This window comes from Desmodus rotundus, chromosome 12 (assembly GCF_022682495.2).
Source record: "Desmodus rotundus isolate HL8 chromosome 12, HLdesRot8A.1, whole genome shotgun sequence".
In the NCBI taxonomy this organism is placed as follows: domain Eukaryota; kingdom Metazoa; phylum Chordata; class Mammalia; order Chiroptera; family Phyllostomidae; genus Desmodus; species Desmodus rotundus.
The window spans coordinates 22,819,385-22,844,050 of record NC_071398.1 but is presented as its reverse complement, the minus strand read 5'-3'; the positions used below and the strand labels follow the sequence as shown (position 1 = coordinate 22,844,050).

The following is a 24,666-nucleotide window of genomic DNA, read 5'->3' as shown; positions in this document are numbered from 1 at the left end:
GGTGTTTTCATGCTCAATGTTCACAGGGAGAAAGAGACCTCCTGTGACAGGCACAGACCCAGCATTAGGAGAACAGACATCTGTAAGCGATGGGAAGATAAGCAAGCCTTATCTGAAAAAATAGCGACAACAACAATAAGAAATGTTTGTTGAGCATCTAGCATGTCCTGATTACTACATATTCACGATCTTTAATTCTCAACACAAGCCCCTAACAACAATACCAGTTAACGTCAGCTGAGCACCTAGTACATTCCAGATGATACATCATGATTTCCCTCAAGTATCAACACAAGCCCATGATGTAGGTATAACATCCCAATTTTACACAAGAATCAAATCAGGTCATGAAATGTGACCTAAGAGTGAGCATGGAATGGAGCTGGGGTCTGATCCGAGAGCTGCCCCGCTTTAAAGCTTATCCCATCTTCCCTGCGCCATGCTATTCTCTCCTTACGTATTTTCCTTCCCTGCACACACCTCTGGCTAGATCCCTCATGTGTCACTTGACCAGGAGTCTGGGGGACCCTTGCTTCTGGCCCCAGGCCTCCCATGAACTCGCCGTGTGACGCTGGGCAGGTCCCCTGGCATCATCCTTTTCTCCACCTACACATTCTGAACGATAAACCTCTGTATGCCAGAAAGACTAATGATAAGGAACATATTAATGATTGTCACTCGTTAAGCACCTGATCACCTTTCATTTATTCATATACAAATATTTACTGAGCATTTACTTTATGGACCAGGATATAGTCATGGGAAGGTAAAATTGCACTTTCAGGAGAGTGGGAGACAGACATAAATACAAAACTGCAGAAATTACTTTTCTAAATTGCATTTGCGTTAAATACTACAAAGGGGAAATTCTGGGGGCCCACCACTCATTCACTCAGCACATGCTTATGGAATGCTTTAGGTACCAGATAGTATCATAGGTGCTGGCTCCTGTGAAAGCACATCATGGGGAGTCGGGAGCAAATCTTGATCTAATGCCTCAGTGTTTTGGACTGAGTGTTGAAGGATGAGTAGAAAGTAGCTAAGAGTGGAGGAAAGGAGTGCTCTGGACCAAAGAACGGTATGCTTCAACACCCTGAAGAAGGAAGGAAAATGGGGCTGAAAGTGGCTAGAGATAAAACTGGTTGAGAGGAAGGGGGCAAGTACGGCCAGAGGCCTTCCATCCAATCCTCACTTGCTGTCACAACAACCCTATAAAACAGAGCATTCTCACTTGACAGTGACAAAACTGTATGCGCATCTATTCAACAGTGCCTGTTCCAAAGCCATTATTCCACCCTTTCTCCTGCCATCAGACCTCACTTCCCAGTTAGAGACACAAAATGCCAGAATGCACTTTCCCAGCTTCCCCTGCACCTAGGATGGACAAGTGACTCAATCCTGGCCTGTGGGAGCTAAGAGGACATCTTCTAGGGGGGGATAATGCTGAGACAGAATGCTCTCCTTGGTAAAGGGTGAAGGCATGCAAGGAAGGACCCCAAGCCTCCCATCCTGGCTGCAGACCTTCTCCTGTGAAATGCAATAGTTGGCACTGCTGCAGCCATGTTATAAGCGGCGTGAGGAAAAAGGCAAGACCGTCACAAAGGAGCTGCCTATATAGTAGCCAACACACCCCTGGATGCCTTGGGGATCCTGGATCTATGAGAAGAACAAATCTCTATCATTCCAACCACTTTTAACTGCATCTTCATAACTCAGAATCTAAAGTCCAAACCATATAAACTGACGTAGAAGATGATCCTCCAAGAGGCTTAATAATTTCAAAATTATACAACTGAAAAAGAGGGGAAACCTGAGTTTTTAATACAGGCCTAATGATTCCAAATCATTCACTCTTTTTCTCTCCACCATATCCCTTGGACTCTGAATCGAACAAACACTGTACACTGTGGAACTCCAGACAGAACTGAGACACGACTAATAAAACCAGTGCTAATAATACTGGAGAGTAAGGAGAAAGTTTGAGGCTGTGGGGATGTGGCCTCAGGGAGGACAGGCGCCCAGCCACAGGTCCTTCGGGGGGGGGGGGGGGGCTGCAGGAAAGCTCAGGTGTGTCTCGACCACAGAGGAGTCCTAGGAGCCTGGTTTTCAACATATCTGGACCGTCAAGAGTGTAGCAGCCAGAGAATCAGCCCTCACTAGGAAGTCTCAAAATACTTAGATTAATAAAGAATATGCTGAAATTTCTCCTTTGAAAATCATATTTCCTCCTCCCAGAAGAAAAGGGCCCCTGCTTTCTACTCCACTGTGCCAAGAGATTCAAGGAGGGGCTGCCCTTGATAGTATCGGGAGTGTAGTCAGCTGCAGGTATTTAAAGGGGAAGGGGGAGAGGTATTTTTCTAAAATACTAATTTAAAGAACAAATCAACATCTATTATCTCCTTCATTATGTTTTAAATTGTCCAACTATAAATCACCCTGCAGCAGGTCATTCAAGGGCAGAATTACCTAGCTTGGCTTTCCCGAAGGTTAGGAGAATGACATGTGGTGCTTTTTCTAGTTTAATTTATAACTTTGCAACAGAACCAGCATTGCAGGCCCATCCATTAGCAGGGTAGCTACACATCTGTTAAAACTCAGCACAATGACTGGCTTTACACAGCCACAGGAAACGTAACCCAATCGTTTCAAAAGTTCTACAAACTCGAGCTATTTTTTAATGTAGAATGATTTGAAAATGCAGTTCCCCAAAACATCTGCTAAGCTCTTGCTACCCTAACACATGATACTCTTTCTACTGTTACCTGCCAACACAAATATTTGGTTGCACAAAACACCCTAAGAGGCACGTGACGGTGCTCAGCTTCAAATTTACATACCGACCCGCAAAGGGCTGGCTGGGACCTAGGAACTCCAGCTAAGATGTTGTTTACCAGAACAGAAAGCTTATGTGGGGAAAAACGCAGGGGCAGGGGCTAATGTCACGAAGGCTCTTTCAAACAGGTTAAGGAGAAAACATAGTTACACAACTAGATATGTACGGCAGGGTCCCTGGGGGGCACTCGAGGAAGAAAGCGGACTTGGGAATAGACGGTGAAGGGCCCGACGCTGAAGGGCCCGAAGCTGAAATGCCATTTGCTTTTAAATGCAAAATAAGGATAGTAATTCTACCGCTGTAGGAAGATTGTGAGATACATGAAGATCTCTACGCTGATACGTAGAGCTTCATGGCCTCTGGCCTGCACTGCGGAGGTGCATCTCCCTTGAGAGTATGCCAGGCATCAAAGTAGCCAAAATTATCCTTGACAGTCTAATACCTGGGTTTTGTGAATTAAGCCCCATGAAGTCAAGTGTATGTATGCATATATCATATGCACTAACATACAACATACATTCATGCATACAGCTGCAAAATATAATTTTAGAGAAATGTAATTGCATAAAAAAGAGAATATGGCATAGACAGGAAAATAAACATACAACACATTCACGATGGATGAGACTTCATCGTTCAAAAGCTCCCAGAAAACTTCAGTTGCTTTGAAGTTGTTTCAAAAGCAGCTAGCTGAAGAATCTTCCATCTTTAAACATTAAAAGTATTCTATTCCCATTTTATCTACTGTTTTTATTTCATCACAAATTGGAGGGAGGGAGTACACAGCTTCCTTCCTAGGACCCCCAGTATTCCCGGTACTCTTGTTCCCAGACCTCAGGAGGAAGTGTGGGCAGAGACCTGGCTTTACCAGTGGGGGTCGCTGTGCTGAGAATTAATCCCTATGAGTTTCTCATTAGTGATTATTATACTGCAGGCGGCCAAAATGGAAAAATTAATTAATTTCAAAGTGATAATGCATTTACAGCAACAATTAGAAATGTATAACTGTAAAAGGGCAACATTTAAAAGACAGATTACATTTAATAAAGTTACACAAGAACATCCAATTGTAAAATTACTGATCTGCAACAATATTCCTTAAAGAGGCACTTAAAATAGCCTGACTCCATGAAGGGTGACCTAATTACTGTAACTAAAATCACCATAGTCACAGCAAGTCACAGCAAATAAAAAAGGAACATTGATATTACAATACTGCTGTTTAATACTTAAGGGAGCAGGCTACAGTGGAGAAGCTAAGGCACAGCTTCCAAGCACAAGGCCGGGTTGTGCTCCTTGTGTCCTTGACCTTGTACAATGGAATATATGCTCTAGCAACACTCATGTCAAAAGGAAAACACTTCTTCTGAAGGGAAATGCAGAAGAGGTGACAAAGCACAGAACACTAGCCACCTGGCCACGGGGCATTACATCTTCCTGATCTTCTTCCTGAGCATTAGGAACCCACCTTTTAGGTGGGTGGGAATGGGAATGCAACCGCATGGCTTACTTCCCAAAGCATGTTTGCTTTGCAATGGCAGAAGTGCGCCCTCATCCATGAAACAAAAGTCTTATCATGAGAGTACCGATGACAAGCAACACGCAGAAGGACAGAACATGCGGGGCCTTCCGGTAGGCCCAGTCTGCCCTCCCAGCGAAGTGCACTGATCCCGAGCTGCACTCACACTGGGCCCTACAGAGCCCTCAGTGTTTATGAAAGAGAAGCAACTGCCTGTGAGTTTGAGAAATGAGTCCAGAGTTTCCTCTCCACTTCCCTATAAATCTATGTGGAACTCTAACAGCTAAGGAATACCACCAAAGACCCAAATATGTGAAGATATTATTAGAATTTTCTGAACTATCTCAATTTAGCTACATATTTCATACTCTTCCTAATCCATAGGCTTGTCCTCAACAGTACATTTTGTGTATGACACTTAAAAGATGCTGTTTTCCAATCACTTGGATCAGGAACAGGAAGAGTCCACTCCTTAGTGGCTTCCGCAGGGACCAGATGTACAGACTGGAGAACCGCGTTCTTCCTACCTGGGTACCCATCCTGCCTGGCCAATTAAAGTCCCCAAATCGCCAACACCAGAATCTGTGTTTACAGAGTTCTCTAGTTCCGTGACCCATGTAACCATTAGCAGCAACTACACTTTGGAAAATACCGCTCAGGACCAAGGCAATATTCACAGGAACAAGAATGACAACCATGGGAGCGAGAAGCACGGCACGCCGACTGCACAGCAGGCACCGGGCTGGGCTCTTATGACTGCGCAGTGCTTTCCACCTGTGCGGCCACTGGGCCCGCATGGCTATTTAAATTTAAATGAATTAAAACAAAATTAAATTAAAGTTTTAATTCCTTATGTACAGGGCCCGGCACAAATAACGCCCCCCTTTTTTATTACAAACTCTTTTATTACAAACTCATACGCATGTAATTCTGTAACAGAACACTATCACACTCAAGCACACCACATGATGTTTCAGGTGAAGTGATCAAATTCAGACTATAAATTATTACACCCATATTATTACACTACCCACCAACTCGAGCAGGCCTTACTTCTGCTGGACCCTGTATATTAGCCATTTTTCAAGGGCTCAATAGCCCGGTGTGGCCAGTGGCTACCACACTAAATAGCCAAATGAAAGCCAGTGGTTTAGAAAAATAATATGCCAAATATATCATATAAAATTTGCATTCTTCATTCAAGTTACTTCTTACTGAAATTTTCCATAGAATTTTCTAGATGTGGTTGTTATATGACCATCAAAAATGTAAAAACATCGTAGTTACCTTTGTGAACATTTCCAAATCTAACAGCAACAGTGTGATTCATCCTAAAGGATTCACCTTCGGGGAAGTAAAGCATAAGATGCACTTCCAGCCAAGGAAGTGTATCACAGAAGAAGTTCACACCCATTGAAAGAAGAACTTGGAACATCAGATACAGATTCTCAGGGGACTCATATCAGCTGATAATTCAATAGTCACACATCCATGTTTTTCACCTGCTAACACAAAACAGTCTCCAAGTACTGCACTTTCTGAATAATAGTAAAAAAACTCACATCAAAAGAAAACCAATCATCACCATCAAGACTTGGAGCCATACTAACACAACACTGGAAAATCGCGTATTCTATCCAGCCCTCCGAGACACCGTTAGAGAAACAGATATAATCTGAAATAGACTGCAGTGTGTTCAAGGGCCCTTTCCAATGGTTTTCATAGGCTGGATGATGTGATCATCAAGACCAGACTCATCATTACAAGCGACGAGAGGCTGAAGAAAACAGGCATCCAGGTTTCCCTAGGACCCTCCCCACGAAGGCACACTGAAAGCACCCACAGAGATGAAAGCCGTCCACTTACCATGGACTTGGTGAAAGGCCTGGCCAAGGTAAACAGCAGCGTGTACACCCACCAGTTGCGATGGAGGGAGGAGTACATCATGTTTCCAGGATGCACAGCATTCGACGTGACCCCTCGAGGGGACAGGCGGCGATGGAGCTCGTTGGAGAAGAGAATGTTGCAGAGTTTGGACCGGTTGTAGGCCAGCATGGCCCAGTAATCATTTTTAGATGGCGAGAGGCGGCTTAAGTCTAGTTTTCCCGAGGAATCATTAATATCTGTGTATCTAAAAAAAAAGAAAAAAAAAGAAAACATGACATGAAGCAGCCAATCTCTGACGTGTGATATAGCTTTTTTATTTTTATTGGAAATCTGCAAAGCTATGCAGACTGCGGAAAACTCAATTTTGCAAGCATTGAAACAAAGTTGCCCTTAAAAATAGACAATGGTGACTTAACAATATAAACCAACTGGATCCAAAGACTGACTTAATAAAGGCCCAAACTTTCTTAACATGCTGAACCCCCACCCCCACCTCTAACATATATTTTTCAAAACCTTCAACAGGAAGTTCAAGGATAATTAAATTAAATGAAAAAGCATCTCAAGGGCCGCTGCTTTTGGAAGCAGAAAGATATCACATTCCTAACCTTTGATGGGGTTTTCCTGGGTTATTTTAGCCAATGCTTGAGTCCTGTATATTTTCATTTGAGCATCCAAGGAAATACATGGATGAATCTCACTGCCTCCAAGACCCTTTTCCAGATTAAAAATTAATGATTATAAAGGGCTTACAACCTTGGTGAGGTGCCATCCATAGTCGTACACGGCGGGAAGACAAATACAAACAAAGCCGGAATGAGATCTAGCAGAGTGTGACGTTTTAAGTACACCCGTGGCATGGACACACACAGATCAAAGTAAGCAGCTGATGTTTTATAATTGGGTCTGACAAAGTCGTTAAATGCCAGCTGTTTGTTTCTTTCCTTTCTTTCCTCTCTCCCTTCCTTTCTTCCTCCCTCTCTTCCTTCCTCCCTTTCTTCCTTTCTTTAAAAAAAATAACAAGAAAGTAGTGTCTGCTTTTTAAAAAATGGATAATAACAAAGGAAGTTTCTAGATGATGGTGTCATCTCCGGGAAGGACCTAGTTTGCTTCATTAAATTAACTCTCAGCATTTGCACTGAATAATAAGGCAGCAGAGCAAGAGTAACCTAGATAAGTGCTGTGGAAAACAAAAGATAAAATCAAAATCACAGAATCATCTGGTTCTTCCTTAATATGAGCAGTTCAGTTGAGCTATGACCAAAGAAAGCATCACAGGGGCAAATGAAATGCATCTTTTAATGGAATTTAAATATACCTTGTCTGGGAATCAGCCAGTGACATCCAATTTCTTACATTAAATGACATTGCTGCTCTAACATCATCAACCAAGCTGATGGCCAGAAACACCATCGATGATATGGCAATACCACGTGGCAGCGAATTGTTGGCTGCCGGTTTCCAAGTCCCCAAACCACAGGGAGGGCCCAGACTTCTGAGCTTAATCGTTTGAGGCAGTGGAACTTAGCGGGAAATTTAAAAATTTATGGGTGCCTTGTTCTGGTTGTCATAACGATTGCCGGCGGGGTGGGAAGGCTCGGTGTCCTGCGATGCAGGCGGAGTCTTGCTCAGTGAGGATTGCTGCACTGGCCATTCCTGCAGCTGAAAAGCCTGGGCATAATTATCCGAGCCGAGAGCCTCACTGTGTTTTACATATGTGCAGTTTTAACACCCACGGAATTTCCGGCAGTGTAGTACAACAATCGTATAAATGAGGAATGAATGCACTTCCACATTTCGTGATCGGGGGTGGGGGGTGGGGCCTAACTCAATGCTGGTGGTATGGAGCCTGGAACGCCGCATGCCTGTTAGCAGTCCGCATTTGTGAATCTCCCTCTCCGGGTGACTTACGCGTGGACGTGCGCGGCTGATTACTTACCTCTCCTGTAGTCCGGCCCAAGTGTTCACATGTTGAAACATATGCTATTTTGCTTCACATTTATTTTTTCCTTATATTACAGTAAGCTAGCATATTGAATTAAAGTATACTTATGTAGAGAAGATATATTACTTCTAAACTGTATTTCAACATTGTAATAAGGCAGAGATTTTCAAACAGTGTGCTGCAAGAGGCACACTGGCGTGCCGCAAGAATTATTAACATGTGCACCACCTGACTGTGTAGTCAGGGGCACTGACCTCTTTTCCCTTAGACTGTCAAATAAAAATATGACAACAGCCAACACAACGATAGCCATCTGGTGTGAATGAATCAAAATTATATGTGCTTCTTTTTGTCAGATTGGCAAAAAGATATCTCTTTGGGTGTGCTGCAGGATTTTAGTAATTAGTTTATGTGTGCCATGAGATGAAAAAGGTTGAAAATTGCTGTGATAAGGTGTTACGAAGAGTCATTACAAAAAGGGACTGCTGAGTTGAGAACCCAGTGATCCGAGGCACAGGCCATGTCTCGGAAATGCTACCGACTTAAGCAGGAGAGAGCATCAAGGGTTTGGGCAGTACCTAAAAGGTATGAAACAGACACAACATCCTTCACTCTCTCTCTTCACTCTTTTGTCACCTATTGCTGGAAACCTTCTTGGCATATTTCTTTAGCTCGACCCAGCTCAGGTACCACTTCTTTCGGGAAGATCTCCCTAACTAAACTAACTCTTCCACTGCTGGTCGCCACATTGATTTCTTAGGTGGCAGTGGGAAGCTAGACTGAAGAAATTTAAAGCAGATTGAAATGCATGTTTCCATGGAAATTAAGGATCCAGTGTCCAGGACCCCGTCTATGATATTATTCCTGTTCAATAACCCTGCCACCCCTGAGATAAGTAGCAAAGGCCACCATGCCATCTTGGCATTTGGCCTGCACGTCGTGGCTCTGTCTTCACCCCACGAGAAGACTGCAAGGCTTTTGTTCACCTGGTCCGAACGCTAGACTGTGAATTTTTAGAAGGTAGACAGGGAGCCCCTTGCATGTTGCCTAGTACAATGCTTAACACATAGTATGAACTAAGTACAAAGTTAGAGAACAAACTAAGGGCCAAGTCTCCCTTCATTCCAAAAACCTCGTTTTGAGCCTTGCTCCAAAGGCAAAATGTCCGGTTAGGTTCTGATTCTCTGTGTTCTTCATTACAGAGAATGAAGAATGTGGCACTTTGCATGTGGTACTTTCTAACGTTTAGAATGAATCCCCTGCTTTGGTTTTTCAGAACAATGCATAAGCATCTCATGACTGGAGAACACAATGGGTTGATTAAATTCCTAAAAAGAGAGAAGTCATTCATTCATAGCCCCCAGCCTAGAAATCTAGAAACACGACAGACACACACACAGCATGATGAGAAATGACACAAAACCAAGTTGAAGGAAGGTTTCAAGGAAGCACAGCTGCTAAATATCAGGCCCACCCTCTGCACACAGCCCTCCCCCATAAGGGGCCCCCCGACTTCCTGCCCCGCTGATCTCCTGGGCAGCAAACCTATTTTTAAGGTCTGATTAGCTCGTATTGACAGTCCTGCAGGAAGCGGGAAGGGTGGGCAAGCCTTCTGATGCCTCTGAGCCACAGCAGGCTTCCTGAAAAAATGCAGAAAACGACCATATTCTCCTCTCAGCTCAAGAGGCAATAAAACAACTCTTCAAAGGCTGCCTAGTCTATTTTCAAGCTGAAAAACTGACAAAGCCAAACAATCATGTCTTAATAGAACGATCCTCCTACCAGTATACTAACATGTTAACATTTGCTCTCTGGACATCAACATTGGCTGTTTGAGGGGACCTCTAGCTTGTATTTCTATATAGGCTGCTCCTTTTTTTTTTTTAACTGAGGATTTTTTAATTACCAAGCTAAAGTAATTAGGCTGGATTCTATGTAGACAAAAGCTAGTATGATCAAAGAATAGGACTGAATTTGCATCAGAAGCTGTGTGTGTGTGTGTGTGTGTGTGTAGCAACTCGGCGCTCAGCACATCTGTGGCCATGTACAGTTGTTCAGCCAGTACTCTGCTCTTTTCCTTCTATTTTAATTGTTATCTGAAAATTTTTCACAGCAAGGGAAGTCAGGGTCTCATTTTAATATGATGTGCTTTAGGTATGCAGACACTCGATTCACTTGCTCAGACTCCAGATAAGTAACTAAAATGCAGTGAAGATACAGGGGGGCTAATAAATGTTTTGCCTTGGGGCAGTCTGGTATAATATTTTCTGCAAACATAGGACTTTATTTTTCCCCTAACAGGGGGTCTTGACTCCAAGGAAGAGATTCCGCCAGGGTTTATGGAGGTAATTAGATATCAACACTTCCATTTTACACCACGGCTTAGGGCTCTGGGTGCTTGTGCAGCAAGCAAGCGCTTTCCCAGGGCTGTGCACCCGGTATTCGCACTGCTTCTTGGGTTCTGGGGGAAGGGAGTGCACAGTTAAAGTGTCATAAACAAACCAGCTTGGGGAGTTAACGTTTTTTAAGAATACACTTTAATACGTGCAAAGGATAATCAGAAAGCAGAAGATCAGAGTGAGCCTCGTAACACATTTCAAGAAGGCCTCGTCTGTAAACGAAAATGGATCTAATTCAGGAGACCAAGGCCCTTCCTTCCAATTCATCTTTTAAATGAAATTAAGATTCAGATCTCCAAGGTAGGAGCGAATTACATTGCAGTTACGGAGAGGACAAAGACGTCACATGAAATACCATTTGAGACCCAGATTTACAAAGGGAAGAGAGCAGCTGACAATTCAACATAATCTCCCATTAAATACCAGCTCATTTAAACATATCCCGTGGTGCCCTCCACATCTGGCAAGCGATTGGGGCTGGCAGATTTATTTCTGGAGCTCGCTCCCCCATGCCTGCCCCCACGGTAGCCTCCCTCACTCCCTAACAGGGCCACTCCACTTTGTTTCCCGAACCTGGTGTGATTTGCAAAGATAAGGACGTGCAGATTTTGTTACCACCTAATTGCTAGATGCTCCGTGTCTTTTAACACGGGGGAGGAGTATTACTGGCATCTTCCTTTCACTGCAGCCATCGTAAATTTAAAACGGTAAAAGTAAATCTATCTGCCGTATGTCACTTATACCCTAAGCCCCTGTGTTTGCGAGTGATAAAGGCTTCAGACTAACCCTTGGCTGGTCTCTCTCTTCCAAGTCCCACGGGTTACATTTTATGGAAGCATGATTTAAAAAATAAGCTCCATTCTGGGTCACTAAAACATTTCAGGACTTAAGGCAGAGAAGAAGGGGGGAAAAGAGGCACTTGCACATGATTTTTTCCAGCTACTTTGCTGAGAGTGAAAGCTTCCATGCACACGAGGAAAATCTCCCTAACATGCATTAGATGTAGCCACACCCAGCAAGCCCTTTGTCTTGCCTGAGTACTTCTCTCTAGACAGACAGTTGTTTACCCAACTCTGGAAACAAATATGCTGAAAATACGATGAAATTTTCAAATGCCTTTTTAGTCAATTGGATATTCTCCTAATGGTAATAGAAAAGAAGTGCCATCTGATGTTTTAATTGAAATTTTAACCAAAAGAGGCATGGCCAGATTTCTAATATGTTCTAACTACAGTGCTTCCCTTCCTACAATTACACAGCTAATGTCTGCATTGAATTCCCTAATTTCTCATTATAAAACGATTGGATTTCATCTCGCAGTCTTTAATTGCATTGTTTCTCCTGCTAGAATAACTGCACATTCTTCTTGGTGAGATGTTGAAGTTGTTGAATGACAAATCAATAAAGGTCAGGCATTCAGATTTAATCAATTATTATTCCATCTCAAAGCAAAATCAATGAGGGGCTTGAAGTAGAGTTGTAAAAACAATCTGCACTGCTGTAGCCAAAACCCCCAAATAATCTCCCACAATCACAAAGAAACCTCAAAAATGAAGTAAGCTGGGTTGAGTGTACCCACACTTCTCAGAGTAGGACTAATGATAACTACTTTCAGAAAGAGTCGGGAGAATACCAGCTGGCAAGGAAGGCAGGGAGGGGACAAGCGAACAGAACATGGAATTGTACCCACCTATGGGACTCCGAGGAGACCACAACGACTCGGGCTGGGGCTGAGTGGCACAGGACATCCTGAAGGAGCTGGACAAGGTAGAAGTGCCCCAGGTGATTCACCTGGAAGGTGGTCTCCAGGCCATCTTTTGTGAGGCTCCAGGGTAGAGCAAAAGCCGCAGCGTTGCACACGAGCACGTGCAGAGACCTGAAAAATAAAACGGCTGCCGTTGTGCGGACACACACACTCAGAAATCAAGGACGGCTCGTGCCCCCTCAGGAAGAAACAATTCTTCACTGTCTTCAAGGTGCCAGTCCCTTGGATCGCAATACGCCCGAACGTTGCCTCTTAAACTGTTCTGATGGGACTTTGACCTGGCAGCTGCACAGGGCTGCTGGGGAAAGGGGTTCCTGGCTTGCAGGACTCTCAGGGTTAAACCAGGCCATGGTGGGCAAACCAAGGTGTGTGGGTCTCCTTGGCTGAAGCCTAGGTCCTACCACCTAGTTGAATCTATGCTTCTTCATTCATCCAGTTCTCAGCTTCTTCAAAATAGCCCTCAAACATAAGAAATAAAGGAAAATTATGCTGTAAGAAGCTGGACATAGGAACCAGCATTCAGTCAGTGCTAAATAAACACATCAAGGTAGAAATGCTCTAAAGTGACAGGCAAACAGTGTTTGAATGTAGTCTTTCTAGAAGTCAGATTAAATCCACATTTTAGAAACGAGCTCTGGGGATAGGTAAGTGGGGGCCTCTTATAATATTTTCTTTTGTATATTTTTATTTCATAATAAAAACATTTTAAATATTAAGTAAGACTTTCCTGTCAATCAAAATCCTAAATCCTGATAAAGGAATTGTACTTGTAGGAAATCATCCTAAGGTACTAAAAAGAATTTTATAAAGAAATATATACCCAACGTTTGCAGCTGCAACATAAAAGCAACAAATTAAACTATCATACAATTGGAAAGCCATGCAGTGCATTTAAATACACGTATATTATAGAGCACCATGTGGCCACTGAAATGATCGCAAGTAAACAAATCTATTGACCCTGCAAAACATTCGTGTTAAACACAAAACAGGTGCTGCCATGCGATCGCACCTACACACGGCAAGGAAGGCTACGCAACAATGGTAGCAGCGGCCGTCTCCAGGGAGGGGTGGGACCCACTACGTCTTAAATGGTTTTCTTTCTGAGTTCACTTGTACATTCTTCATTTTTTCTATGGTTAGCATATGGGGTCTTTAAAATAAGGAAGAATGGAATCAAATGAATGCCTTATAGAAACACAAGCATTTAGGAAGTTAGCCAATGAAAGAACAAGAGAAAAGAGACTGGGCAGGATTTATAGGAGTACTGGATTAAAAGGTCAAAGACGGGCTTTTTGTCCGGGTTTCAGACAAATCACAGAGGCCGGGACTTTCTAAAGCCTGTCTGTAAAACAGGGGCTGGAACTGGTGGTGCTGCTCCCTCGCACAGCTCAGATGCCACGCCAATGGCTTGTAGGTAATATTTCCTGTGTGATATAGGAAGTAAAATCATTTCCTGTAACTTTGTTTTAAAAAATTCAATGCTCTTTACCTACAAACTTTTCATAGAACTATTACGTTTTGTAACAATCTGATTTTGTTCCATCCTCATAAAGGACAGTAGCCGAAGTCAGAAGTTACTAAAATACAAAGATTGGTATGCAATAAAGGGAAGCATACAGGAAGGTATTTCCACAAACTGAGATAACCTGTTCTCTAAAGAAAATAAAAAGGAACAATGACAAACATGTGTAATGTTACAAAGGACCCATATTTTTACTATATAAAGAGTGTTTGCAAATCAATAAGAAAAATTTCTGAGTCCTACAGAAATATGGATGACACTTTAAAAATTTATAAAAGTAGATTACAAAATAACCAGTATAAGAGTTAACAAGTTGAACTCTACTAGCAGCAAAATTTTAAATATTTTCTACCTAATTAGCAGATTTGTTTATATTATTATATTTGTATCTTGTATAAAGCTGGTGAGTATATCCCTGCACCCTTTACATGAAGTGGAAAATGTATATGATGAGAATTAGAAAGATTGACGCTATTTCACCTAGTAACCCTGTTTCCAAGCAATGGGGTGCATGGGGGGACAGTGCTGAGGCAGCAGCTCGCATCTCGAGGGAAAAGTATTTGATCACTGATAATGTTTAAATTGCCAATGCATGACAATAGCACATCAACCTGTAGTCAGTTTTATTACTGGCTTTGAATTCTCTACAAACAATGCTCCCCTATTTTGCCTACACAGGGGGCAGACCACTCCCATAGCACCTTCGAACCCCACTGATATGCCACTTCTTCGGTAGGGTGGTTAAGGATGGACCCTAAAAGATAGGTCCACTAGGAACCTGTGAATGTGAGCTTCTTTGGAAAAAGGGTCTTGGCAAAGGTAATTCAATTCAGATTTTGAGATGAGATCATCCGGGATTAAGGTGGAACTAGCCAATAGCAAGTGCCCTCACAAAAGAAGAGAAGGGCAGAAGACACCTGGAGAGGGAGATGTGAAGGCCAAAGCAGAGGATGGAGTGTTGCAAGCAAATGCCAAGGAAGGCCAGGGGTCGCCCACCTGCACCAGAAGCCAGCAGAAAGGCTCTGACTGGATTCTCCCTTGGAGCCTCCAGCAGGAACCAATGCTGCCGACACCCTGATTTTAGACTTTTGGCCCCCAGAACTGTGCTGGGCTGAATTTCTGTTATTTAAGTAACGAAATTTGTGGTAATCTGTTATAGCAGCTCTAGGAAACTAAAGTTTCCAAGATTCCTAAAGAAATAGTCAAAAATTTAAATAGAAGTTTACTCATAAGGATGAATAATAATTGTAAGTGAGCTAGAACTATAAATCTGTATATGAACTAGAAGCAACTTAAAATCCAGCAACAGAAGAATGATGAGTAAAACCCCAGTATCCTGCACGGGACCTGCCAGGTTAAATCATTAGCACTTCCTCTGTCTCTAGACCTTTCCCTGTTATCCACAAGAGAAAATAAAACTCTTCAAAGGTTGTGTGTGTGTGTGTGTGTGTGTGTGCTTTACCGTTTCCCTGTCTTTACGACAGGCCTGGGCATTTGGAATTTTGGCATCATAACCTCTAGATAATAACCCCTTCATCCCTGCCTGCACATTTTGTGGGGAAAATGCAAGCTGTACCGAAGAAACTTGCTTAGGGAAGACCTCAGCCTGAGGCACACACCCAGAGGACCTGGGTAGCCCTCTCCTTTTCACCAAATTTTAACACCTTTCATTAACGTTCATTGCACAACACCAGAGGCAAAATCTGCCCTGTACCTAAAACTTGTCACCCCCATTAAATAAAAACAGGCTTATGGAATATGAAACTATAAAGTGCTACGGGTTTTTTTTTCCCAATTGTAAAGACACTTAATTGGCCTGTACAAAAGAAAAAGAATTCCTTTAGCCTCACTTTAATGAGGTATTTATTATTCAAATGGCACATTTTGCTCAGTTTTGACTAAAAGCCATTGCAATTCAAAAGGCTCTGAGATGATGAATATTTACAAAATATCAAAAGGAAAGTTCAAACTGGAAAGACAGAACAGAAACGAAAATAGTATCATTCGGATTCCAAAGCTGATGGAATTAGTCAGCACTTTCAGGGATGGATTTTTTTCTTCTTTGGTGGATTCTGGTCTGTGAGGGGTGAGTGAGGACAGGAAACACTGTTTTCCATGTAAAGAACTGGAGGTTCCAGTAGCTCCTACCTCTCTGTTGAGTGGACACAGCACCTTCTCTGAGCCCCTGGGGATGACATCGGGAACATAGCAATCTCACCCTCTAGAGCCAAAACATTCCATTGGGCCAGAGAACAACTTCTCGAGAAAGGAGGGTGGGATTCCAATGGTTTGCCACTGGGAGGTGCTGCTCGTCATCCGTGGGAGTGACAACTGGCCAAAGTTTCTAGCCAGAGCAGCTTTAGTTGATACTTCACACAGGAAAGAGCTCTAAATGGTGATAATAAATAGAGAGGGTTCTAGTCCAAAGGCTGGCTGTCACCTACTGGCTTTTAGACAGTTAATCTCTAAGTTTTCTTCCATTCTCCCTCCTTTTTCTTCTTTAATTCAGGTACAATTGACATGCAATATGCTATTAGTTTCCTATGTACAACCCCTCGAGAGTCCCATCCATCGACTATCCCCTCTCTTTCTGGTCTTGTCAACCTCTCCCACTCTACTGGTTCATTCTTGCTGTCCATCAGGCCAATCAGATTTTTCTGACCATCATTTGAGAGAAAATCAGGAAAGAAAGTGGAGGAAGAGAGAGAGAAAGGAAGATAGGAGAGAGAGGGCTACAAAAAAGAAAGAAAGAGGTCTACTTGACATCGGGGCTCATTCAGGTTGCACTAGCCCATCCTTTCCCATGTGTGGTCCATCACTTGGAAATATTTATCTCCATTCACTATCTCCTTTCTTGTCCAAACTCACTTCTTCTCACCAACCCAACTGAATTCTGTCCCATAACCATCCAGGATCCATCAAAGCTGCTTGGAGAGCCATGGCTTTCCAATCACTAAATCCCAAAACCTCCCTCCTGTTGTGACTAGATTTCTCCATTGTAAAGGACCCTGCTCTTCACTGATTCCTGGACCTCCTCTGATTCAGTCTCAAAACTCTTCCCTATGGCAATTTCATCTGGCCAGAGACTTCCAACGATGCCCTTAGAACGGTGAAATTCTCACCCACAGCTCCAGCCCCTGTGTCCCTCCTAACTTATGGAACCCCATTCCTACCTGCCCCAAATCAACTCTTTACCTTCTCTCCTCAAGTCTTACCCCCTTCCAGATGTTCTTATTTCTGCAAGGAAGGATACTCTCTAATCGTCATCTGAGACACTTAAGAAACATTTGCTATCCCATCTTCTCCCATGTCTCTACGACTGACCAGTGCCAATATCTCCAGACCTTTCAGGACCTCTTTAACATTGTGTCCAGTCCCTTACATTTCCAATGAAGTGGGTATTATGATGTTCTGTCTAGTTCTGACTTAGGGTCCAGTGTACCCATTCTCAACTGCTGTGAGCACTGACTTCTCCAGAAAACTGTCCTTGACTGATGGGCATCGGCATCTGGCAAGCCATGCCCCACATCCACGTGCTCTCCAAAAAGAGAATCGATTCTATAAAGTAATTCCTTCTCCAGAGCCCCTACAGGATCAGGCTAAACCTAGTTTCTAGTTGAACACAACCTCTTTCCCTCCTTCTTCTTTTAAGAGCACTCCCCCAATAAACCACATGACCAAACATCCCCACCCCAGGCTTACTCTCTAGGGAACCCAAGGTAAGGCAGCCCCTGCTACCCCATGTTTCTCATTCCGATGTCTTTAGGTCTGGTCCCTGCAATAGCCCACACCTGGCCTTGCCACCTCTGCTTTCTCCCTGACTTGCCTCGTCATGAATACTGGGGCCAAGTTAAAAACATTCTGTGAGTATAACAGAAATACACACAGAGGCATTTTTTTAATTTATAAAACCAAATTACAAATAACCAGTACAAGATTTATGTTAAACTCCACTTCTAATAAAAATCAAAATAAGATAATTTTGACCTATTGCATTAGCTGATTTATTTATATTATTATATATTTTTATTATATTATATAATGCTGATGGGATATATACTCCTACATCCTGAATATGTATTGTTTTAAGCCCAAATATTTGTAGTAATTTATAACAACAGCAAGAGAAAACTACGAGAATGAGGTAATAAATGTTTGCTGTTTTAAGTCAGTACATTTGGGGATAATTGAACAGCAACAGATAACTAATACATGCACCATGCTATGTTAAAGAGCCAAAGTCAAAAACCTACGTACAGAATACTTCCACTTACATAACATTCTGGAAAAGGCAAAACTCTTGGGACAGAAAAAAATCAATGGTTGCCAGGGGCTGGGGGTAAGAGGCAAAGGGTCACAGGGGAAATTTGAGGGTGATGGAAGTGTTCTATATCTTGATTGTGGGGACTCCATAGCTGTGTCACAGCTCACACAACTATACAATAAAAGCGGTACATTTTTCTATATTTAAAACCTTAATTTAAAAAGTGGAGGGAAACAATAGCGCTTTGTGTGTTTCTAATGGAACTGATCACATCCCCAGGATGAGTCATTTGTGCATCTGTGTGTCCACTCCACCCAGTGGGACTACAGCAGCTGGGCTTCATTCATCTCCACACCTCTGGAGCGCCTTGCAGAGCAGGCACCTTGCACCTGACATGTGTATAAGGCAAAACTGATGAATTTAACCAAGCTCAAGTAAAATATACATGGACCATTTACCATGTGCTTTGCTCTGAATTCCAGGAGAACAACTGAGAAGAGAAGAAAATTTTCAAAATCTATCTGTAGAGAGAACAGGTCAACCTAACCTCAGAGAGATAGAGAACATTTGGCCATGTCTGCAGGACTCCTGGCGACTGCCCCTTACCCTCTGGAAAGCTAACTCAAATCCCACATCTCCTGTGGGATCCCTCTGGGCCACCCCAACCAAAGGAATGGTTCCTTACCTGAATTTGCAGAACATTTAGTATCTGCATAATTCCTTAGGCAACTGCTGAAGCTAGGCTTGAAGATTTCCTGAGTGTTCTGATCAATCACAAAATCCTTTTTTTTTATTAAAGATTCTATTTATTTATTTTTTAGAGAGAGGGGAAGGGAGGGAGATAGAGAGGGAGAGAAACATCAGTGTGTGGTTGCTCTCACACACCGCCTACTGGGGACCTGGTCCACAACCCAGGCACGTGCTCTGGCTGGGAATCAAACCCGCGACCCTTTGGTTCACAGGCCGGTGCTCAATCCACTGAGCCACACCAGCCAGGACACAAAAGCCTTTCTTATATAATTTTATGACCTACTGATAAGTGTTGTAACAGAAGAGGTTACAGTGTTGTCACCATATAAAACTGACCATGAGACTTTGGTCACAGAGAATGTTCAGTATATGATGTTTAATTGAACACACTGGCCTAGAAAATATGAACTGAAAAAGGTCTAAAATTTTTCCTTGCTTGGTATATTCATATAATTTCAGTTGGAGAATACACTGTTGATAGACCTTGGTATGTCAATAGTCTATTTTAATCATTATAGCAACCCGTAAGGTAGACGGTAACATCACCATTTTACAGATGAGAAAATTAAGCTTCAAAAAGCTTTCTTGCCAGTACCTGAAGGAGCCAGAATTCAAATCCAGGCATATTTGCCACTGAAATCTTTTCCTAGTCATGAAAATACATAGGCTTTAAAAAAAGACAATAGGAATGCATACTACAGCTGGCCAAGGGGTTGAGCCAGACAGTGAGCTACCTGCATGGCGCCCCCCAGAGGTGTCCGGTGTACACCCTGTATGGCTGTGAGCAGCAGGGCTAGAATGTGACCAAGAAATCAGAGTGGGATAAGATGCTTGAGCTTCAGCCTATCTCCAAACTGACCCTTATCCACAGTGCTGACAGGAATGGAGGTTTCTGGACAGTAGAAACGTTCATGACACTTTTATCACACTTCTTTCTGACGCCTGCTCAAACACTGACACAATGCATTCCTGTCTTCCTTTAGTTCCCCACTTAGACGGACCTAACAGGTTTCCTCACTCTGTCCCAGCTGCCCACTCTTCATGTCACAACACTCTCCATCTCTCGAGGGTCCCTCAGAAGACACTTCCTTCCTCAAAGAATTCTTGTGTCTCATCTGGAAAGTAAGCAACATCTACCTCTTCTGAAGTTCCTGAACACTTTTCCTAGACCTTTTACAAGGCTGATGATAGCATAATTGCCAGAAAGACAGACATAACCAAAGATCCTCTGACTTACTACCAACAGTCAGCTGTGTGGGCAGGAGACCCAGCTGTTTCCCAAATTCCCTGACCTTCTGGTCCCCACCAACGCAACAAGCTACTAGTGATACCAACCCAACGGGCAGGGCCTGGTGGTAACAGGGTCCCATTAGTTTCCTCCACACACGCCCATTGCCATTCTCAACCCTGTCGACTATTCTGTATGCTCATCAGTACTGGCAACAACCCAACTCCAGCGTGCCCGAGTGTTTACTGAACACCAGCTTCTGAGGTGTAGCATCTCCCAGAAGGCTCAGCCTTCAATTCCGCCTGGGGTGTGTCCATTCATACATAGTTAGCACTTGCTATCACGTGCTACACCTCTGCCACTACACAACCATCAATGTCCATGAGGAGAGAGGTCTTTGTCTGCCCAAGGTCTTGCATGTAGTTAAGAACCTTTCGTACACATCTCAAGGGCCACATCTGAATCCGTGCTCCCTTCCCAATGACAGATGGTGCGTGGGCCTCCGCACAGCCATGTTTTACTGTACATTACTCCCTAAAAAATGAAATGACACAAGGAGGAGGGGAGAAGTTGATTTGGTTCCAGCTTATCAATAAAGACAGTTATTTATGCTTTGGAGATAAGATCAGCCCATTGTGATTCCAGGAACCTAAGCACCAGATAAATAATTTCAAACCCGAGAACTTAGACGTGTACTTTAGAAGAGTCTGTGAGGAGCAGTAGCAACCGTGATGGCACTGGGTTACGGTGAAGATTCGTAAATCAAATTGTAACATGCTCCCCCCAAAAAACAAGGCAGGCATTCACAGGTTAAATAAACACTCTGAGGAACATTAACAAAGTTGTGGCTCTTGGGAATTCCATTTCAGACACAGCAAAAGAATGAGCTAAGTGGAATGTTATATAAAGGGAAATACTTTTCAATTCCTCCCTGAAACAGAATGTCACACCATCTGGGGCACTTCTCAAGCGAGCAGCAAGAATTCATACTATTTGGAAACACTCTGAAATTCAATAGATCGGGCCTAAGGACCCCAAATCCCCAAAGCAACTGTTTCTCAGTTTTACCTGGTGTTCAGCTGTCTTTTGCTCCCAGAAAAGGAAGGGGGAAAATATAGAATTCCAAAGTGGATTCTGGCTAAGTAGCTGGGGCAGGTTCATGCGGAACGCATCTATGGCAGGAGAAAACGTGACGTGCCAGTCCCCCTTCTGCAGGGGCCTCCAGCCCAGCGAGGCTCTCCGCACTCCAGCAGTCCACTAACACCGAGACCGCAGTGACCCGAGCCAGGATGCAGGCCACTAGTAAAACTCAAAAGCTGACTGGCTTTAAATGGTACACGGGCAAGCTTTTAAAACAATGCTTATATACTGTAATGTACTAGAAAAAATACGTAATTAGCCTCTCAAGCTGACAATCACAACAATGACAAAGGGAGTGATAACACCCACCTTGTCTGACAGTTGTGAGAATCAGAGAGAAACGGTAAGTGCCCAGCCCTGGCCATGACCAGAGATGGGGCCTAAAACACAGCATCTTCTTCTTCTCAGCTGCCTATTTCCTAGGGCGTGAGCTACACTGTGGAACATGATATCCTTCAATAATTCAGAGATATAAAATATGTATATAATTTTCTCGCACATTTATAAAATACCTATATGTTGTTTCCCATGCCATTACTCAATATCTCTGGGAGATAAGATCCTGAATAAATATGCAAGGAAACAAAGCAGATAACACCAGAGAAATATGAACACATAAAACCAACATCAGCTTAGGTGGTCGGTGACCATCCAGCTGTGTTTCTCAATTTTAAAGGACCCACATGTTTTGAGAATGTGAGGCACGCCATGAAGTATTAAAATAGTAATTAACCCAGAGTGTATTCTGCTGTCAAGATAACCTAGCCACACTTTATTTTTTTTTTAAGTTGGAATAGAGAAAATAATCCAAACCAATCAGCAGGAAGAGAGCAGAACACTGGCTGTATCCCCTGGAGACCACCAAGAATTTTTCATTTCATGCACCATTTACAACTTATAGTGAATTCCACAACATCAGTACATATGTTTAACAGAAAATGGAAGCGCTCTTGTTTTTGTTATTTCCTTAAATTTTTGCCTCACGTCCATTATTCTTTTCCATCCCATCCTAAGCAGTCCCGGCAGCGAAATCTCAACCTCACTGATTCTGAATGGGGGCAAATGTGTAACAGGAAAACACCCACGTCATGTTCTCCCGAGAGAGCTTTCTAGGGGAGAATACATCAATTTGATAATTATGCCACCACCAGCACTTGGTCCAACTGGCATGACGTCTCAGACACAGGTCTGATTCTTTGCTGTTACAATTCCAGTTGTTCCCATTTTTTCTCCTGCCCTTTGCATTTAGGACTTTATAGCCCTGTGTTCTGGGAATATTTAATAAAGTGGACCATCAACAATAAGTACCATAAAGATGGGAGAGTGGGGAGAGTGAGAATAAATAACTTCAACTATGCTTATAACCTGGTTACCTCACTTGAACAGAGCTCCCATAGATTGAGAAAATGCAAATTAACCCAAGTCTCTCTTGGCAAATTCCCATTTGTTCACCTGACAAATAAATCATGGTCACGTCCTAAGAACGTTCGCTTGTGATATGAAAGAAGTTGAGGGAGGCGGCCACACTGGAGTTCAGTAGACTTCACAAGGGAACTTGGAGGGTGTGAGTATGATTCACATAAATAAAAGACGGGAAGAAGCTGGCGGATGGGGAGGGTTGGGCTGGCATGGGGGATGGCAGGGGGGATTTGCGTTTTGCTATGACCCTCAGTTTTCTCAAACATAAAATACATAGGTCATAATGATGGACTAGAAACCTCTGAAGGACAGTCACCCTAAGCTCCCGCACGTAGCAGCGTGCCAGACGTACAATAGAAGTTGTTGCATTACTGAGTCCCTGAAAATTAAATATTGCTCGTGAAAGCTCTCTGTGTTTTTGTTCACACCTATGAAGTTCACTGCCGCTCGTTTTTGAAAGCATCGCATGCACAGAGTCAGTACTTTTTAAAAACCCACACAGTCTCTATGTCACCACTGTCCACAAGAGAGTTTTATGTGCCCCCTGCCTAATTTCGTCATATGGAAGGACAACCTGTATTTAATTTTTAAAAATGTACTGGGAACCAACTCACCTGTTTTTCTCCACCTAATCCTTTGCACAAACATCCACAGAGGGGTAGCTGCTCTGGTTTGGGATTTTCAAAATTAGCATGTGTGACAATGAAGAGGGTATCTCCCTGCGTGCACGCTAAGGGTGAATGGCGATATGCGGACCTGGGCCCTGAGCACGGCGGTGCCCACAGCTTGTACAGTGAGGCTGCCTGGCAGTGGGGAGGACGAAACGAGCAGTCCCATGTGGTCTTACCAAACACATCCCTCGTTAAGAGGCTGAAACCCTCCAGGAAACTGGAGGGGGGGACTAGAGCTGGCAGTGTGTTACTTGGCTGTGCCTAGTGAGAACACATTTACTTCTCTCTCTGACGAGGATTTCCTGTGGGAAGGTTCTGATGTCCACACCACACTGTGTCCAGCACGGGGTCTTGAGCACGGGGGGTTCCTGGCATTTGTTGACAGCACTTCTATTAAAGTAATACCTGGCTATCCCCCCCAAGTAAAATGCATTCTGGAAAGCATTTGACTCAGTTGGTAAGTGGGGAAAATCAAGGCAATGCAGAAATACCTATCTTCTCCAGAAATGCATTAGCATTCCTTCAAATTAAAAGTATATTTTGTAGACACACAGCAATATCAAGCATTATAAGACCCTATTTACAAACTTCTGCTATTCCATGGATGCATAAATCTGCTGAAAGAATCATGGGGACCTTCATTTCTTATATATATTTGGAGAACAGCTCTAAATACAAGATGGAGATTTCATTACTGTCGTGCACAGAAAGTTTATTTACAACACACCTCACACAGTTACAATGAAGGGAGGGAGTGAGCTTCCGTGGACAATAGGAAGAAAATGAGTTGAGGAATGTGGTAAGTGCATGGTCAAGTCACTCAAACAATAAAACATCTCATGCATTTTGTAAATTCCCTTGCCTAGAGACATGCGGAGCGGTAACAGAGCCCAGAAAGCCCCTGACAGCGGTGCTGCCATTCAGACCTGAAAGATTCCATGTTATGATAAAAATTAATGTGCTCTGACATCCTCTGGGATGCCCAGGGCCCTGGGAATAGCTAATGAAGAAATACAACCTTGCCAGAGAACAACAGCAGCTCTGGAGTGGACAATTAATTCAGATGTGGTAGCAGGGTGGCCCCTCTGTCATCAGCTGTAAAGCAACCAGACCCCAGTGTCACAGGGAGCCAGCGCTGATTGGTTAGAATTATTTCCTGGGTCAAGGGAGGTCAAGTCAACAAAAAGCTTTACAAAATAATTGAGCCCAAGTTGGATCCTGTCTGTCACTCTGCGCTAATGCTCTCTTCTTAAACCTAATAAGAGGTCACAAAATATCTTGGTCTCTCGTTGGCTGTGATCATAGACTTGAAAACTTCTCC

At 43.2% G+C, this 24,666-nt stretch overlaps 1 protein-coding gene across 3 annotated transcripts in view; it reads right to left on the bottom strand.

Annotated features, from left to right (window-relative positions):
- The window catches only part of WWOX (WW domain containing oxidoreductase), an 897,629-nt gene that overhangs the window by 627,257 nt on the left and 245,706 nt on the right, over positions 1-24,666 (bottom strand). For all 3 annotated transcript variants that reach the window (XM_053915333.1, XM_053915335.1, XM_053915334.2), the window contains exons 7-8: positions 12,274-12,459; positions 6,219-6,483 (exon numbers count right to left, since the gene is read on the bottom strand). In XM_053915333.1, coding sequence (XP_053771308.1) covers positions 6,219-6,483; positions 12,274-12,459 — 451 coding nt within the window. The remainder of the gene's footprint in view (positions 1-6,218; positions 6,484-12,273; positions 12,460-24,666) is intronic.